At 44.6% G+C, this 17,182-nt stretch overlaps 1 protein-coding gene across 4 annotated transcripts; it reads left to right on the top strand.

Moving 5' to 3' along the window:
• Window positions 1–1,032: 1,032 nt before the first annotated feature.
• On the top strand, window positions 1,033–16,833 carry LOC147438988 (auxin response factor 6-like). 4 transcript variants are annotated; one of them, XM_086484921.1, is made up of 14 exons: window positions 1,033–1,860; window positions 5,058–5,179; window positions 5,273–5,371; window positions 5,473–5,529; window positions 5,696–5,848; window positions 5,941–6,025; window positions 6,120–6,210; window positions 12,251–12,415; window positions 12,508–12,630; window positions 12,815–12,890; window positions 12,965–13,088; window positions 13,203–15,187; window positions 15,264–15,451; window positions 15,821–16,833. In XM_086484921.1, exons 1-14 carry the CDS (start codon window positions 1,758–1,760, stop codon window positions 15,987–15,989), a joined length of 3,540 nt encoding a protein of 1,179 aa, XP_086341047.1. In that variant the 5' UTR covers window positions 1,033–1,757; the 3' UTR covers window positions 15,990–16,833. The 4 variants fall into 4 exon arrangements, with proteins under 4 accessions (XP_086341047.1, XP_086341048.1, XP_086341049.1 ...); XM_086484922.1 differs by having other exon boundaries at window positions 1,034–1,860; window positions 5,067–5,179; XM_086484923.1 differs by lacking the exons at window positions 1,033–1,860; window positions 5,058–5,179; window positions 5,273–5,371; window positions 5,473–5,529 and having other exon boundaries at window positions 5,739–5,858.
• Window positions 16,834–17,182: the final 349 nt, after the last annotated feature.

Raw genomic sequence — 17,182 nt, 5'->3', positions numbered from 1 at the left:
ACAACCCTTTGTCCCACCGTTTTCCTCCTCCAATACGTTTTGCACTAGGTTGTGTGATCGACATCCAAGACTCCTTGCTCTCTCTCTGACTGGAACAAGACATACCCCTCTCTCTCTCTCTCTCTCTCTCTCTCTCTCTCTCTCTCTCTCTCTCTCTCTCTCTGTGGTTCTAAGAGAAATTAGAGAAAATTGACTACGCTTGATTTGGAGTAATAAATACACATGCAATTCATTTTTAAAAGTTCGTCAATGACGTGAAATTGGACCAGTTTACAGACAACTATAGTGGTAATCAATCACGATATTCACAATTCTTTTTTAAAAATTTGTCAATGACGAATTTTTAGAAAAGAATTGTGAATATCGTGATTGATTACTTAAGTGCTAGATGCTTGATATCAATCTGCATATGTCCTGCTAGGTTCTATAGCAATGCCCACCAAGCAAGACTAGTTAGCTATTTCAGTTGGTTATGGGAAGGCTTCTTGTGTGATACTATGAGTGGGGGGCCAAAGTTGAGCAAGGGCCCCGGAGGCGAGAGAGTGTCTTGTAGATTTTACCAAATTTGCCCATGGATAGCTTCAACACTAAAGGGCACGGGGCATTAAATGAAGCCCCAGAGGTGGGATCTACTGCTGAGAAGCTCGGGCTCAAAAGCAGAGGTGCGTAGGGCCGTAGGATGCACCAGAAGTAAACTAAGACGCCAAAAAGTAAACTTGAGCATGAGCACACCTGTCCACGTTGATTTATCATACGTTTGTTGCCCACCATGATCAACATATGCGCATGGAGGGTTGGATAAGCCACGCGCCTTGCCCAACGCCCACCTGGGTTCGAACCGTAGATCCCATCTCTTTGCTCCGGTGCCCTTTAGTGTTGAGGCATGGATAAGGCCAGCGTTGAACTTTGACAAAGCGAGCGAAGGAGGCCTTTGTCCTCTTCAAAGTTAAGGCCACACAAACGCTCGCAGTACTTCCTAAAAGCTCTCACACCACAGGCCCAAACTCCACAGTAAAATATACCCGTGCTGATAACAGCATTGGAGAGAAGAAGCAAAGTACAAGAAGCATTAAGGGTTGTGCTTTTACACACACTGTGTATCACCTTCCTCAAAGCTCCTCTGCACTTCTCTTCTGCCTTTTGTGCCCTTTCTGACTCGTGAATCAGACTCACCCTCTCTCTCGACTCTTGAATCGGACTGACTCTCTCTCTCTCTCTCTCACACACACACACACACACGTGTTTTGAGTAGTGTTTCTTCTCTGTGAGTTTCTCTCTCCCCAAATTACAGACCTGCCCATAGCTCGATGCTCCCCCTCCCCTCTGCTCGCAGCTCGATACTCTCTCTCTCTCTCTCTCTCTCGGTTTTCCGCAGACCACTAAGCGCCGACTCCTCGATCGAGGTCATTTTCTATTCCTTGCCTTCTCTCTCTACCGCCCCATACATTTCAAACTCTTCCCCGTCTTCTCTCTCGCTTTCTCTCGTTTTCTCCCCCCGTCTTTGTAAATCGGATTCCTCGAACATAAACAGCAATGGGAGAAGCCCTTTCCCTCACTGACTCCAAAGGGACGCCCTCTTCGAAGAAATTTCTGCTGCAGAATTTATCTCCCTCACGGAGAGCAAGTTTATCTAGCCGAAATTGTCAGCTCGCAGATAGGAGCTGAGCATGGTAACGAGGCCCTGGCTGGGTGCATGTAGGCTCAACAGCTAGACCAGCTAGTCTGCTGCCATAGCCAGTGGCCACTTTCACGCTTCAATGAGTCCCTCAACCATTGCTTGTCAGTCAGGGATCACCAATTCTTCGCAGATGCGAACGTCCAATGTCGGGGAGCCCGGCACAATTACTGTCTCTACAGAAGGTATGAAGATAATTCCTTCATTGTATGTGCGCGCACGTGCACGTGCACGCGCACACACACACGCGCACACACACACACACACACACACACACACAGAGAGAGAGAGAGAGAGAGAGAGAGAGAGAGAGAGAGAGAGAGAGAGAGAGAGAGAGAGAGAGAGTGTTTCTTCTTATGTAGTAGGCATGTGCATGGAACATGCTCCTGGTGGTATTGACTTACCATTCCCTGTGTGTTTCTTAACATATTCTCAGCTGTTGGCGTTGGATGTGAACAAAGTTAGCCTGTACTTTGTGGGCATTCACTATACTAGAGACATATGGTCGCTAATCCCAGATTCCTTGAGCAAGAATTTGTAGATTGAACAAACGATTTTACCTCGGCATCCTTAATTTTAGCTTGTTTGAGTTGAGTAAGAATTAATGGATCCCACAAGGAAGATTAGGGCACATAATTATTAAAGACCTTCGTTACGCAACAGGCGGGTTTTCATCTGCATCGGCTATGCTGACCTCTGCTATATATGCAAAGCAACCTTGTTTGCTTTGTCTTGGGTGGGCTTTAAAGCCCAAAGCTCCAAGTTACCGTTTTTGCAGTAATCGAGAGGCTGAAAGGTTCTGTCAGCTGTTTGGGATTTTACCAAAAGAACACATGGTACTCTTATGAATTACGCCGGGTTGGGAACTGATGACTTTAGTGAGGATGTGAAGTAATTGGTTCTTACTATGTGCGTGTTGGATTTGCTGATTATGATGTTCTATTGATGGCTAGTCTGGACTTACAACTATCATAAGTGAGTTTTGAGCTTTTCGGGAGTCCATTTCTGCAGTTGACCTTGCAAAAAAGGACGTTGATAGGAGATGCTGGGAGGCGATCAGGATTTAAATAGACAATGTTAAAATTCAATTCATGTGTGTAGCTTCTAAGTGGGGCATTCATTCAAAAAGCATTTGTGTCATTAGTGCACTTGTTTTAGTGGAGCTGATAGCTCCAACTTAGCCCCTTGGCAGTGAACGGCGAGGTATGATTTTTGTGGAAGCCCTGACTATTGTAGGTTCTTGAGGGAAAAGGTATTGGCGGGAGCTGCCATGACTCATGCTTGACAATTAGATGCATATTTGGGTATTTCTGCCAAGAGCTGTTAGATTTTGATTCCAAACACCTGTTATAGTGATGCTCAGGTAAATACAAACTAGGCAGGTATTAATGCCATGGAAGCTATAAAGTGAGGCAAGGGCAACTTGCTGTTGTCAGTTGTGGGTGACAGTAAACCATTGTGCTGGCCAGGGTCCTGCCAGGAGGGCCCTGCCAGGAAGGGGGACCTGAATTAACTAGATGAAGGTAAGGTTGTTGAGACTTATCTAGTCCTGTGGATGGCTAGTATGCTCACCACCAAGCAAGATCATGGTTTGTGCATAGAGGCTTTTTTTTGGTTTTAACATTATGACACTGTCATTGCGAGGGAGCTAGCACACTGTTGGGTGCATGTTTCACGAAGCCCATAGAATCGTAGATATTTGGATGGTTGAGTGTTTAGACTATCCCGAGGCTGGTCAAGTCTTTCATTTTCTTCATTGTGCGCTGTTCTGAAATGTTATTTAGCTGGTATTTCTATGGTCCAATTTCAAGCTCGTGCCCTTCTTAGCTTCACTTAGCCAAGTTAGATATGCCACCCTTCCTGGCCACCTTACCTTAGCCATACCCAACCTATTGAGCCCTTTTCCCCTCCCTTTAGGTTTGACTGCATCAGTATGTTATCCTAACTGTGCTGTATGTATGGAAGAAACTTTGAAGAGCCTTGGTAACATACGCAGAAAAAACAGTGTCTAGCGCAATGTTGTTCATGCTGTATCTGATCAGAGGATGATGTAGCTGTCTTGAGCAATCCTGCCCTTGCTTTAACCTTTTATTGTCTGGAGTGAGTGATGATTGATCACTGCCTTCAACAATTTATTATTTAGAAAAGTGGAGAACCGCAATATATAGATGTGTTCCTGTTAGCTTTTTCAATGGTTGAATCACTAGTAAGGGCGTGGTCATGCGAGGCTTAGTTACCCGTAAGCCTGGCGGACTTCTGGCAGGAGCGCAGAACGGATACCGGGAGCAGCAGGTAGAGAGAGGGAGAGCCGGGCGCAGGCAAGAGAGAGAAACTCAGAGCGAGGCTGTGTCGACTGGGCAACGTTTTGCAACTATGCCTTTTTAGGCATAGTTAGGCTTCTAAGCAGGTAGAAAGCTGCAGCGTGTCAGAGCCTGTCAGCTGATCTATGGAGAACTAAGCCTCGCGTGACCATAGCCTAAAGAGATATATTAGTATGACAGCCTTTTGAGAGTTATTTATCTCCGGGACTTTTTCGGATACCGAAATGTTTCACGCTTAATACGTGTGGTTTTCCTTTCAAAGCGTGTCAGCCTAACGTAGGTTCTCATTGAAATGTTGGGACCCAGATGCTCTAGAAAGGTTCTAGGAGGTTCCAAGAGTGAACGGCGAATAATCTGGCAAGCATAGATGATGCTAGGGGAAGCTCAATGTGCTTTGTGTAAAGCTTTTGTGCTGGGCTTTGCAATTGTGATTGTATTACCTCCGCTGTTTGATCCTTTTCTGGGTAGTCTGATCTTTGCACACCAGACTAATAGGAATCCGTAGGTGTTGTGCACCTTTGGAAGTCATGGCATGAATTTGCTACGCTGAACTTTGTATTGCTGTATGCTTATGTGTGTGTGGTGTGTCCTGCATTGCTAGAACGTAGTTCTGTACCCGTTATTGGGCACATATAACGCTAGTGGGGATGTTGTAGTATTTGGTCTATACTATGCATGATGGAACTGATGGTCATATGTTCTTGTGGATCTCTATCATGAGTCTTTAACTTGCAATTGGTGAATCTGGGCTTTACTGGATTAATCTAGGTAAATTTGTGGTGAACTTCTTTACATTTTGGTTGAGCTGTTGTCAACATGATTGTGCATATAGAGCATACAGAACCATGATTTCATGAGGGTATTTCAGTCTTTATCTTGTAACATCAAACCTTTTATGGGCAATTCTGGTGCTCAAATTTGTCGTGGACCTTGGCATCTTCCACTGTTGAGTTAGCTGTGCAACTAGCTTGATCGAGATCTTTTTATTTTGCATATGTGGTAATTTTGTAGTTGACATGCAGTATACATAATTTGTTTGAGAGAGTTTCACTCGATTGTAGGTTGTACAGGTGAAAGGAAGAATCTCAATTCAGAGCTGTGGCATGCTTGTGCTGGACCTCTGGTGTCGTTACCAGCTGTGGGAAGTCGTGTTATCTACCTTCCCCAGGGTCATAGCGAGCAGGTTTTGTACCCAATTTCAAACAAAGTCACGTATGTGCTGCTACAGGAATTCATACTTGTAGTCAATTTTTGAAATATAAAATGTTACATGCAGGTGGCTGCCTCGACTCAGAAGGAGGTAGATGCACACATGCCTGCCTATCCCAATCTCCCTCCGCAAATTATCTGTCAACTTCATGATGTCATTCTTCATGTATGTCAAAACCTCTTTAGGGCATCGTTTTGCTTGTGATCCTTGGCATTTCTTCCACCCATAAGCACCTGAGTGTGTTTTGTTTTGCTTTTTTGAACTAGGCGGATGTGGACACTGATGAGGTGTATTGTCAGATGACACTGCAACCTTTAATAGGGGTAAGGATCTGGCTAGCAACATGGATAAAACCTCATGAAAGGTTTTCCTTGTCTGACCTTGCATTAGCAGGCTGTTATAAACTTTTTAAAGGATTTGTTGCCTTGCTCGGAATAATAGGGCACATTTTATGTCTTGTTGTTTGAATTATTCGGCTGTGCATTGCAGCCAGAGAAGGAGTCCTTTTTCACACCTGACATTGGTTCTCAAAGTAGACAGCCTACTATATTTTTCTGCAAGACCTTGACAGCAAGTGATACAAGTACCCATGGTGGCTTTTCAATACCTCGCCGTGCAGCTGAAAAAGTCTTTCCACCACTTGTAAGAGAAGGTTCTAGTTTTTCATGTTCAAAGTATCTTTATTGTTTGAAGTGTTTTCCATGAATTGTTGAAGTGCTTGTTTCACCTTGCAGGATTTTGCAATGCAGCCGCCTGCACAGCAGCTGATGGCCCGAGATCTACATGATACTGAGTGGAAGTTCCGTCACATTTACAGGGGTATTTACTCTTAGTGGCACAGCACACATGGTAGCATGCTTATATGAGTTATCTACTTTTTCTTGAAGCTTTAAGTGAAGGTTTGTTTACACAGGGCAGCCAAAGCGGCATCTTCTGACCACTGGTTGGAGTGTTTTTGTGAGTGCCAAACGACTCGTTGCTGGAGATTCCGTTCTTTTTATTAGGTAGAGTAACTTATTGCCGTAAATGTGGCTTAAAAAGTTCAACTCTTTTAATGCTGTAACTGCCCTCTGTCTCTCTTCCTGTGTGCATGAAACGGCTCATTGTCGGAGGTTTTACTGTTTTGATTAAGTAGAGCAGCTCATTGTCAACGATGTCAACTGTGCTACTTCTCTTATTGGATAGCTTCGGACCTCCTCTCATCAGCTGCAGATAGACACAGGTAGATACTCTTTAGTACCCTGAGAGCGGCGGATATGCCAGCTAATGCGACTTTGAGCCAGAGACAGCGGGCTATTCTCGCTAGAGATATGTAGGCACATACATGCTTTAGTGCGCAGTTCTACCTGCCCTAGCAAAGGACCCATGCAGAGGGTGACAAATTTCTTCCAAAGTAGCAGCGCCCAGTAGGTCCCTAGGTACGTCCCTAGGATTGTGCTAGATGGAGCCACACAGATTTGTTGATCTGGATGCCCTCATATCTCTCGCAGATTACACCTCTCGTAGATCATGTTACGGCATATTTACGATCGCTACATCCAGGCCATTATTGAGAGGCAAGGGCAGCTCCTACGAGGTTATTGACAGAGGAGGGTGATGCAGGTGGGAGTTCATATGAGGGTACTTTTAAGGGGCAGCCCAATGAGGAGATCAGGCTTCTTAGATAGACACTCTAGTAGTGCTTCACTACATTATAGCTTTTTTAGTAGGATTACTTCAAACGATGGCCCCGTGGCTTTGACCTTATAGTTGATAGGAATTCCGAGGAAGCAGATTTTACAGTTTTGGTCAGCTTCCTTGGCCCGCTGCCTTCACCTCTTTTCCATCCTCTTCATTGTCCTCATCTGGTCTCCCCTCATATTGGTCACCCGCACCCACTTCCACCCCGCTCTCTTTGGTTTTCTTTCATCACCATCCCCTTTTGGCCAATTGGTGGCCCTCCTCCTTTGGTCTCTTATGCTGGGGCATCCTTTGTTAGAGTTTAATCTGCTATCTGGTGGCATGAGTATCTCCTAGGAGCAATGCGGGTTGATTTGTGGTTGTACTCGGCTCTACTTGAGGTAGACGTAGGTTACAAGACCCTAGTTCCTAGGTCATAGTGGGGTTAAAGTCTCATTTTCATGCAGATTAGGCCATGTTATTATTTTTATGGCTGTTTTGGTAATTTTTTTTTTCTAGGGCAGAACCCCCCACCCCACCCCACCCCCCCTCTCGCGGATGCTTGCTTATTTTGTGTATGCATAGCTCCAACGTTTGGGGTCACGCTCTCTCTACTGTCTGAGCCCGTCCCTAGTGTTTCTAGATTGCAACATTTTGCAAATCCGAAATGCATCGTCTTTCTAGTGTTTTGATGAGATCTGGGGCTGCCCACTTGTGCCCTTCTTGTTTCTATTTGTTGCAGAGGCTTTGAGTAGTTATATCATGGCTCAAGATGAAGGATGTTGGGCTTACAGGGTTATAGATGCCGCTTTGTGAGAAGCTGTTGGATGCGGAGTTTGCATATGACTTTGCATGGCATTTGGATGGGTAGGAGGGCAATTTGAAGAGAGGCCAGCAAGCTCTTGAGACTTTTTGTATGGCTTCTTGTGCTCCTTGTGGATTTGATTCATGATACATAGACATGACAACATCTTCACTTTTTGGGAGGCAGACTATATGCAGAATGAAGAGTTCAAGTTACGATATGCACAATGTACGGATTCTTCATACCATACGGAACGTAAGATACATGGATCCGTATGTACGAATTGTACCGTACTTGGGTACGTTGAAAGAATTACAATACCTGTATTTGATCATTGATCATTCTTGGAAGGTCTTAAAGAATTTACCTAAGATACTGTATATATAGGAGACTCTTAGTTGGCTCTTGAGTAATACCTTCACAACAAAATTTGTTTTGTGATCTTATATGATGTTATTTGTGATCATTGGATGTATCATGTTTTTATGAATTTTGTCATTTTGATGAGACTATGATCTATGTCTCATGTCATATGCGATATTTTTTATAGTTCATGATTGATTTTAGACTTTTAGTAATTACTGCTTTCTATAGTTTCAAAATGATGGTATAGAGTCTCGTATGAGATCCATTGTGTAATTTAGAGTTCTTGGAGTGTGTCGTTGTTGTATGTGATAATTTAGGGTCAAGTAGAGCTTTGTATCTCTTGTTTAATTATAATTGTTTAGCGTTGGGTGTCTCAAGTGGTCTACAGTATTGTACAATTGTATGAAAGCCTCAAATGCTATATTTTATGGCAGTTTTGGTTTGGAGTTTTAACATTTGTGGAGTGATACATATGAATCTACCACAAAAAACTTGAGGTATTCTAGATTGTAGGCTTTTGAAAAAAGACATACGAATATTATGTACCTAGTAACTCAAACCATTCAGCACTAAGTACCTTACATACCAAACACTAGGTACCTTTCCATCTTGTAAAGCTCAGCTCCTTGACTTAGAGAAAGCTTACTGTCATGTGGATTGAAGCTTTCTAGAGGGTACCATGGTTTCTCTGAGTCCTGATGCCTGGATTAGAGGCGTTGCAAACAACCAGATATTGACTGCTTGGAAGAGAGGGTCGAGATTTACATTGATGAGATATGTCAACCCATTTGCGCCCTTCTTGTTCTTGTTCTTTGTGGAGGCTTTGAGTAGTTATCTCACGGCTCAATACATTGGGCTCAGGGGGTTATAGATGCCTCTTTGTGAGGAGTTAATTGGATGCAGAATTCCGAGTTTGTTGTGACACCTAATGGTATTTGGATGGCTAGGGGACCAATGTGAGGAGAGGCCAAGAAGCTCTTGAGACTTTATGTATGGCTTCATGTGTGTTGATGCTGATCAATTGGTACAAGAGAGGTATTTTTGATTGGTTGGACGCTCACCTGAGATTCGTTTCTCGGTGAGGAACTCGGTTGGATCCCCGGGACAACAGTGTGATATGTAGGCTTAATTTGACACGAGCAACAGATTACTCTCCTCCTCTCGAGGTATTGGAGGAAGCTTGTAGATTGGAGCTTGATTCGCTTGTACTTTAGCGGGGCATAGTGTGGTGGCCAACTGGATGCTTTTGGCTGTGCTGGATCTTTTTGAATTCTTGTATAGTCCAGATCTTGCAGCTCTTTATGAATGTGCCAACTGAAGCCTTTCTTCAAGCTGGGCCAGGGTATGCAGTGGCACTATCGGCCATCTGCGTGGATTTCCCCCACCCATAAGTAGCATTTTAATTAATTTTTTAGCATGAGAGAGGCCCCCTTTTTCTCCTGTGCATTGTACCCTCTTGCTAGTGGAGATGTAGCCCTTTGGGCAATCTTAAAGACTAATAGAAGGATCTTTTTATTGCTAGATAAAACTCTTCCTTCTTCTTCTTCTCTCTCTCTCTCTCTCTCTCTCTCTCTCTCTCTCTCTCTCTCTCTCTCTCACACACACACACACACACACACACACACCTCTGACATTAATATCGTAGCTTGTAAGAGCTCTTCTGCTGGTGACGAGCTACCAATTTAACGAGGTGCAAGATAAATACGCTGGAGCCGGGAGACGAGCTGCAATATACCCCACGCATTACGAAGGTCATGTCACATAGTGAGATTGATGCGTAAATTTTCAGCCCCAGCGTTTTTGCATCAGCATAACACTTCACCGTTTTGCATATTCACCACGACAGAATCCCAAGAAGCACCAACGTTTTCAGTTTTCGGCACTTAAGACACAGCAAAACAAGTCCCGAACCTCGAAGATCTCACCTTCCCGTAGCAGATCCTCGCCGCACGGTCAGATCGAGCGTAGTTTGCAGATTCAGCCCAGAAAACGCAGATTTCAGCATCTGCGTTTTCAGCGAGTCGTCGTCGCATCGTCATCGCATCGTCGTCATCGACATAGAGTCAGAGTTCAGCAGATAAAGATTTGCAGATGTCAGCCATTAGTGTTTTCAGATTTCAGCCCGTCTCATCGTCGTCCTCATCGCCGTCGACATCGTCGGCAAGTCCAAAGCATTGTAGAGATTTGTGCAATCAATTGTAGACCGCTCTCGCCATAGAGAGTGGGGCCTTCGAAGGAGGGTTTGACAACATTCTGGTGTCGTACTCTTCTCTCTTTATCTCTCAGTCTCAGTACCTTCATTCACAGTGTTTATCCACTTACTTTGTGTCCATTGCACTCTCTCACTAAAGGAACGGAAGGCTCTCCCTTCCGTAAGTAAAAAGAACCCTTGAGCACAGTTCGGAGCACTCATCTTGAGCAAAGTTCAACATTCACTTCCGCTGCTTAGTCTGGCTTTCCTTGTTTCGGAGGACGTTTACGACACAAATTGCTACATCTTCCTTCCTGGAGTTTTTCACAACTTAGTCCTGGCCACACTAGATTGCAGGTTCATGCATTGACTAGCTGCCGTGCATACTGATGATGGTTTTTGGGCTTCTCCATTTTCTCCAGATAGTTTGACTACAGACACCACAGATTCTATTGGGCAAGACGCTTGTGGGTCTATTGGTACTTGTTTCACGACAAGGAGTTGTTTTTACCTGAGTTTGTGACCTTCACGCGATATCTTCACCCTGTATTGGCGGAGTACATCAGTTGACTAATTGCTCGTGACGACACTTTGCCATGGAGATTTCTTGGCGATCAGGACACCCCAGACTGTTGCTACACTCACGGAGTTCGGTGGAGTATTGTTCTTCAGTGGACATTGTAGCAGATATCTTTATCATTTGCCTCACATCTTCGGCTTCACGCGGTTTGTTCAGCATCGGGTGCTAAGAGGGGGTGTTAGATTTACACCACTCTGCTGCTTCACACAAGTCTAGGGCACTTCCTTGTACGGCTAGTGTCTCCAGGCTGGCCACCCATAGCATAGGTTGTACCTTGTCCGGCCGCTCGAGTTTGGGGCCGGCCGCCCACTTGAGTTGGGCGCCCACCTTGGACACTCATATATATGGGGCCAGGGGGGTACACATTTCATTATCATCTGATCATTGTACGGGCTTCTTGTTCTGGTACTCAATGGGCCCCCTCTTCCATAGACCAACGTTTTGGGTTGTTTACTCTCTCTCTCTCTCTCTCTCTCTCTCTCTCTCTCTCTTCCGCACACGCGCACTCTCACATAGATCAGTATCCTTCATGCACAGTTTATGGGACCTCCCCAGAGATAGATATGCTCGGCTAGCCCTTGAGTCATTCCGACAGCTAGATCAAGAGTGGGAGACATTCACAGAGGGAGATCACTGACTTCTTTAGAGCAAGGACTCGGCAATCAGATGAGCAAGCTTCACAACAGGCTTTCGAGCCCACCTATACTAGAGGTATATTAGTTGACAGAGCCATTGAGCTTGGGAGAGCTAGACGCCCACATCTACGACGGCGACCACGACATCAAGAGAGGTTCCATCAGAGGATCGTGACTATTATAGCATGACATGGGAGACGTCCAATATGACTATTTACAGAGATAGACATTGACGATGCTATACTTTCTTGGACAGCGCCCGAGCGATGCCGGGCATCCTCGGGCATTGATGATGATGATGATGATGAGGATGATTTTAGTTTTTCACTTTACTTCAATTTTATCTTATTTTGCACCCAGACAGTGTACTGGATTCACCAAGATTGTATCAATTTCGTCTCATAGGTCATTTTGATAACATGTCATCTCTCTCTCTCTCTCTCTCTCTCTCTCTCTCTCTCTCCCCGTCTCGGGTGTGTGTGTGGGTGTGTGCTAGTAAGAAGAGGAAATGGTATAACGTATCTATCACCCAAGTGTGGTAGATTGGTTATGCCATTTTCCTCTTGAATAACAGGCCTTGAGTTCAACTCTCCTCGTCTGATAGATCTTTAAAGTCTCTTGGGATAGTTTCCTACGATGTTAAAATTCTCTTCTTCTTCTCTTCTTCTCTCTCTCTCTCTCGTAATGTTAATAATAAACATGCCTTTCTTTTATTTTTTTGTCGCATGAATGAGCTGTGTGCAGGTTTTCACCATGTGAACGTTGCATCGAACTAGCTTTTTATCTCTTACGTTGACCTTGCTTGTAGGAATGACAAAGGGCAGCTTCTACTGGGAATTCGCAGAGCAACTAGGCCTCAGACTGTAATGCCCTCGTCTGTTTTGTCAAGTGACAGCATGCATATAGGAGTTCTGGCTGCTGCTGCACATGCATCAAACACGGGGAGTCGGTTTACCGTCTTTTATAACCCCCGGTGCCTATTCTTCTCCAAATGCTTTGTCTATTATCAATGTTTATTGACTCCTCACCTATGTATTTATTGTTTCATCTTTGGTCAATGCCCAGAGCAAGTCCTTCAGAATTTGTGATTGCTTGTTCAAAGTTTGAGAAGGCAGTATATCACACTCGTGTTTCTGTCGGTATGCGGTTTCGCATGCTGTTTGAAACTGAAGAATCCACTGTCAGAAGGTAAATGACCTGCTCTTTTTATGCAGTTTGGCTTTAGTAATCACATTGCAGAGGCAGCAAAGCATTTGTTAACATGCTTCTGATGTTGTCGGAGGCTCTGCTTAAGTTTATTATATGCCTATTGCTTGTATAATTTTTTGGCTTCTTTTGTGCACGTTTCTGAAGTGCAATTTCTGCAATATAGGTATATGGGAACTATAACTGGTGTTAGTGATCTGGATCCTGTTCGTTGGCCTAATTCACATTGGCGCTCAATTAAGGTAAGTGGGGGGGTGCAGGAAATAATTTTTCAGCCTGTACGTGCTGGAGCTTTACAATGTGTTTAGGGATGCAGGTAGGATGGGATGAATCAACAGCTGGTGAGCGTCAACGGCGTGTCTCACTGTGGGAAATTGAACCACTCACGACTTTTCTAGTTTACCCTCCAACCACAAATTGGCGGTTGAATCACCCTCTTGGTAATTTTTTAAAGCCTCACATCATTCTGGATTTGATATGGAATTTTGGTACTGTTTCAAAAAAGACACGGCGTAACATTCTGGTGGGAACGTTCCTATCCTTGCTTTTCACAGATATGGAGTTTGAGAGTTTAAAAAGATCCTCAACATGGTTGCAATTTCAAAATGGCAACAGCAGCTCCTCAGGTTTGGTGGCTCCAGGAATGGGGATGAACTCCTGGCTGGGGTCGGTGCAGCCAAAGTCGGAGTTTACTGTCGAAACTGATGCCTTCAATGTGCTAGCTGGTGCGGTAGCACTACATGAAACTTACCCCTCGAAACAGCTGCATTTTCAGCAGCAGCCACAGATTGTCCTGCCTGATCAGATGATGTTCAAACCTCAAACTGAACGTCAGCAACAGCCTCAGCAGCCTTCCCATGTGTCTCAAATTCTGCAGCAGCAGCCTCAGCATCTGTTGGGGCCACTTCACCACCAGCAGCTATTGCAAGTGACGCAGCAACAGCCGCTATTACGATCGCCGCAACTATTACAGCCAGCACATCAACAGCAAGCCTTGCATCAACCACTTGAGAAGCCATGCCAACAGTCTCTGCAGCACCCATCAGCACAACTACAGCTGTTGCAGAAGGCCCAACAGCTATCACATCACTCATACCCGCATGCCTTGCAGCAGCTACCCCAGCAGCAGTTGTCTCAATCGTCAAATCAGCAACCATCCCAACAGCCAAATCAGCAATTATTGCAACCGTCAAATGAGCAGCCATGCCAACAGCCACAGCAGCAGCTGTGCCAACAGCTACCTCAACAGCTCCAACTTTCAAGGCAACACAAGCAACCGCGTCTTGAGCAACAACAGCAGCTGGAACAACTGCCACTTCAGCCCCTGAAGGTGCCACATCAACAGTCTTTACAGCAATTGCAGCAACCGATGTTACATCAATTACATCAGCAACATATTCCTCTCTCTCATACTCTTCTCTATCAACAGCAACCCGCTCATCATCATCAGCAACAGGTGTTGCCACAGCCATATTCTCAACAAGTACGTCAATTGAATAATGTTCAACAGCAACAGCAGGCTTTGTCGCTACTGGCTCAGAACCATCTTCGACCAGCCAAACAAGAAGCGACTGAGCTTACCCACCAGATTTTATCTCAATCACATGTTCCTTCCACTCAGTCACAATCGACACTTTCGACTCTATCTTCTCCACTGGCTATGCAGCAGCCAAGGAGTAATGACCTTCTTGTACAACAAGGTCAACAGCCGCAACTTGCATCTCAACAGCAGCAGCAGCAACAACAGCACCAAAATCTTTCTTACCTTCATACTCTTCAACAATCACAAGTTCAGCCTTCTTATCCTGAACAACTACATCACCAACAGTCAATTTCATCTCCAAATGTTCAGGGCATTATTCTCCATTCTGCTTTTCAACCTCAAGCTTTGCCAAATAATTCTGTTTCCACTCCACAATCTACATCAACGGACTCCAGTTCTGTTCTGAGTTCCACAACGGGTTCTCATGCACTGCAATCCATATTTGGTAATTTTTCAGCTGACGGGCTTTCTTCTCATTCCAACACTATTTCATCTTCTCAATCATCAATACAACCGGTAGGCGTAGTCTGCAGCTCTGAGGCTCATCAGGATTCCAGTGTTCCATCTGCATGGGTTACTGCAGCAAGTCAGGTATCAAGTGTTCTGCCCCCAGGGACGAAAGATCTGGAAAGCTCTTGTGTCGGTTCAGAGGCTGAGCTGCCAAGTTTTTCATCATCAGCTCCTCCTTTCTTTTCTGATGCTTTCAGAGAGAGCTCTCAAGAGCAGCATGATCTACAGGCAAACCTGCAGGGGCAGACGTTGTTTGGGATCAATATAGATCAGCTACAGAACATGGGTGTTCCTTCATCGATAGTGGAGCCGGAAGAATCCAGGTCTTACAGTTGCAACAATGAGTTTCAAAGCGAATATTCAAGCCACTTCAATCAGGTCCCAATTTCTGACATTGATATTCCCTTCGGCTCAAGCATGTTCACGGAAGCTTTGGAAGACCCTTACTTTCTTCAAGCCTTGGCTCCAGTACGGACCTATACAAAGGTATGAAGACCTTTCTTGTCTTTTAGAGGCTTGTACGAGTTTTCGTTTTGTAAGATCCAACTGCATGTGTACACAGATCTACAAGAATGGTTCTGTTGGTCGATCTCTAGATGTCAACCGGTTTAACAATTATGATGAGCTTCGTTGCGAGCTTGCGAGAATGTTTGGTCTTGAGGGGCAACTGGAGAATGCAAGGTCGGGCTGGCAGCTCATTTTTGTGGACAAAGAGAACGATTGGCTTCTTCTTGGAGATGATCCTTGGGAGTAAGTGCTTCCACTTGTTTTACTATCCAATATTTTGAATGTGCATGTACCTCTTGTTATTCTTGTCTGTATGTCCATAATCTTTTGATTCTTAGGGAGGGTCTGTGCTTGCATCCTTTGTTTTCATGATGGGTTTTTGAATATTTAATTTAAAGAATCTCTTGTTCAGTCTTTGGGGGTATATCTTTATGGACACAATTGTTTCCATGGGAGTAAGTGCTTTCACTTGTTTTGCTAGCCAATGTTACGAATGTATGTGTGCATGTCATTAATCTTGTGACGCTGCATTTAGTAACCATTTGATCGTTTTTTTGGTCTCTGTTTCCGCATTTTGTATGTTTATATCCTGACGCGCCCAAATTTTTCCAGGGTATTTGTTAATAATGTGCGTTCCATCACAATCTTGTCACCATCCGAAGTTCCTCAGATGCAAGATGGCATTGGCTTGCTTTCAGTTCCAAAACAGACAAACAGCAGTTCTGAGGATGGTCCAAGGCAGCAGTCTGTGATCACCTCAGCATGTTCTTTTGAATATTGATCGTTTTTGCAACTGCATGACCTTGGATGCAGTACAAAGAGCTTGTCATTTTCCCATTCTGTTTTTTAAAATTGCGCACCATATCGATGATGCAGGAGTCTTCCTTTGAAGTAGATGCTCTAGGAACCTGCATCTTTACGTTCCCATATAATGGGTGATGGGTTTGTATATTGATGTACCTTGGTATGTACATAACTTGCTCTGGAGGGCCTTTGAGCCTGTGCAGACTTGAAACATCTCCTGTACTTGAGTGCCCACTATGGTGAATCATCTTGAGGCTGGAAACTCTAGGAAAATGCATGTTCAGTCCCCTTGTGTACCTCAGTTTACATACGAAGTGGGCATGCGAACTGTGTAACACGGCTGCTAAGGGTAGTGTTAGCTCAGTTTCAGAGCTTGCTGGGAAGCTGCCACGGGTTGGCACAGATGTGTGTTTCGGAGAAAGGTGTGAACCAAGAAGCATTGAAGCTGCGGAATCCCAGATACTTGAGGAGGTTGTGTGTAGATGGTAGAGCTGAAGATTTTGTTTGCACAGGGAACAAGCTGTCTGCTGCAGTGCTTGTTGTAATTGTTCACAGATGGCACAATCTAACTTGGTGTTGGCATAGAGGTCGTCCAGAAGTCGATAGACTGTTGTAGTCTGCTAGACAGCAGATTAATAAGAAATGTGAAAAGTCCCTGGTGACACAATAACATTTCCAGTCTGCAAATTTGTAATCTATGGGGTACAGGCATATGGCTCTCCCACTGGTATTAGTCATCAAATAGTCAAGGGAAGCTCTCTGATTACATTTCAAGCTGTATTGAGCCCATGATCTTCGGAGCAATTGCAAACTGCTGGATACATAGCTCATCGATTAGTGCAACACGGCACTAATCTCTCTCTCTCTCTCTCTCTCTCTCTCTCTCTCTCGTAAGAGGGGCATCAACTGGGCATTGTCTTATGTAGGCCACTGTGACATAGTTGACTTTGTTAGGCATGCACCTGTTTCTTTCGAGTTTCAACAGGAGGAGAAACCGCCTCTTTTTGTTACATCTGTAAGGTGCAACCATGTGTGCAAGTGGAGTTACATCGTCGTCTCAAGGAGGCACATGAGACACGTTTTGTTACATCTGTAAGGTGCAACCATGTGTGCAAGTGTTTACATCGTCGTCTCAAGGAGGCACATGAGACATGTTTTTGTGTGCATCGG

The sequence above is a fragment of the Adiantum capillus-veneris genome, chromosome 16 (assembly GCF_014529385.1).
Source record: "Adiantum capillus-veneris isolate H3 chromosome 16, ASM1452938v2, whole genome shotgun sequence".
Taxonomy (NCBI): Eukaryota; Viridiplantae; Streptophyta; class Polypodiopsida; order Polypodiales; family Pteridaceae; genus Adiantum; species Adiantum capillus-veneris.
Note: the sequence above shows the minus strand (reverse complement) of the source record. Positions and strands in the feature narration are given on the sequence as shown.